The sequence below is a fragment of the Gavialis gangeticus genome, unplaced genomic scaffold (genome assembly GCF_001723915.1).
Source record: "Gavialis gangeticus isolate Ggan-Ray unplaced genomic scaffold, GavGan_comp1, whole genome shotgun sequence".
Lineage (NCBI taxonomy): Eukaryota > Metazoa > Chordata > Crocodylia > Gavialidae > Gavialis > Gavialis gangeticus.
In genome coordinates, this window is record NW_017729011.1 from 25,025,651 (window position 1) to 25,027,390 (window position 1,740).

Here is a 1,740-nt window from a genome sequence, read left to right on the forward strand (position 1 = left end):
CCGCACGCTCTCTTCCATCCTGTGTGCCTCTAATGCTGATCTGCTGAGCATGCCTAAACAGACACCAGAAATGCCGAGGTCCAGTGACCGGGCTTCTGCGTGTAACTTCTGCGCTCCGCCCGCCTGGCGGAGGTGAATTTTGGGTTTGGCTACCTCGTAGGCAGCAGGCCTGGATCCGTGGGCTTGGGGTTTGTAAGGGGCTCCCAGCCAAGGAGACATCGTGTTGATGGAGTCCCTTTTCCCCGTTGGCTTGGTGCAAGACTTTCTGAACGCAGCGACGCTGCTCTGAAAAGGTGCGTCTTCACCCTGTGACGTTTCATTTGTTCTAGCGGGGAATGAAAGATCTCCAAGCGATCAGCACGATGAGGAGGCACTTGAGCCCTGACTGCTTGTTCCTCAGCTTTCTGGTGAGTTTGACAACGGGGTTATTGTTTTGCGTAGTTGGATAGTTTGGCCAAGGATTAGCTGCTGCAAACATTCAAAGGCATTTTGCTAAAAGCCATCATTTTGAGCTCTGGGCATGAGTCCTGGACGAGTCGGTGGGAGTGTCACTGGCATAATGCACTCCTGAAAGAAAATGAATAAACCCGGCTGCAGGTTGGCTTCGTGCGGTCCTGTGTCATCGCCTTGGCAGTGATGATATCATCCGAAGACGGGGGGTGCTGGCCATGCTCTGGTAACTTCCATCTGCCACGGTATTTCCCTGGCAGTCTCAAAGGCTTTAATAAGTAGCACTTGGCTTTCTGCGCCTCAGCCTCGGATGGTGTTGCCTTGTACATGTCCTGAATGAGCCTCTGTGGTGGAGACAGTTTGGTAGGAGATGCCTTTCTGCAGGGTGTTGTGCCTGTTTTTCTAAAGACACACGTAACACCGAAAACTTGCTAGAACTGTGCAGCGTGAACAGAGAGCAAAATAGGAAACGCGCCCCTCTTGTTCGGCACCTAAAACATTGCTCCTGCAGCGTGGCGGTCTTTCTTCCAGGTTGGCAGCCTGTCCAGAAACCTCTCCGACTTTACAGCCCTGGCTGATAATCACACGACAAAAGGTTAGTGTTGTAATGAGTGCTCAGATCCATTGATACAAGTGAGATTCGGTGTCGAGGATTAATACGTGCAAAAGGGATGGGGCTGTAGAGCTTGCGTTAAAGGCCCGTCCCTTTTTCTTCTGTGGCTGCAACATGCATCCGTGTCTCTTGCATCCCAAATTGTTGTAGGTGTTGACACGAGCAGCTGTTTGGCTGACTCCCAGCCGAGTGGATGAACGGCAGGAAAGTGCCATCCACCTGCTCCTGTCTGTGGGCATGATGCACCTGTAGGTGCAAACACTGTGCACAGCTGCACCTTGCACCTGCAGATACAGACGCTGGGAGGGTGCTAAGCATGGACCTGCTGCTCTGTTCCTAATCCCCTGAAACAGCTGCAGTGAGCTGTCTTCAGACTTGCCCCTCGAGCATACAGCTGTGGTTTTATATCTATATCTATCTCTATCTATATCTAATATAGATATTAGATATAGATATATATCTAATATATAGATATATATATAGATATATCTGTATAGATATATATAGAGATACATATATATATATAAAACCACAGCTGTATACTTGAGGGGCAAGTTTGAAGACAGCTCATTGCAGCTGTTTTTATAGTGTGTGTGTGTGTGTGTGTGTGTGTGTGTGTGTGTGTGTGTGTGTGTGTGTGTGTGTGTGTGTGTGTGTGTGTGTGTGTGTGTGTGGGT

At 49.3% G+C, this 1,740-nt stretch overlaps 1 protein-coding gene across 1 annotated transcript in view; it reads left to right on the forward strand.

Moving 5' to 3' along the window:
• The first annotated feature begins 183 nt into the window (after positions 1–183).
• The window catches only part of ADGRD2 (adhesion G protein-coupled receptor D2), a 36,553-nt gene continuing 34,996 nt past the window's right edge, over positions 184–1,740 (forward strand). The window contains exons 1-2 of the mRNA XM_019510891.1: positions 184–407; positions 982–1,045. Of these exons, the coding sequence (XP_019366436.1) occupies positions 336–407; positions 982–1,045 (136 nt within the window). The 5' untranslated portion in view covers positions 184–335. The remainder of the gene's footprint in view (positions 408–981; positions 1,046–1,740) is intronic.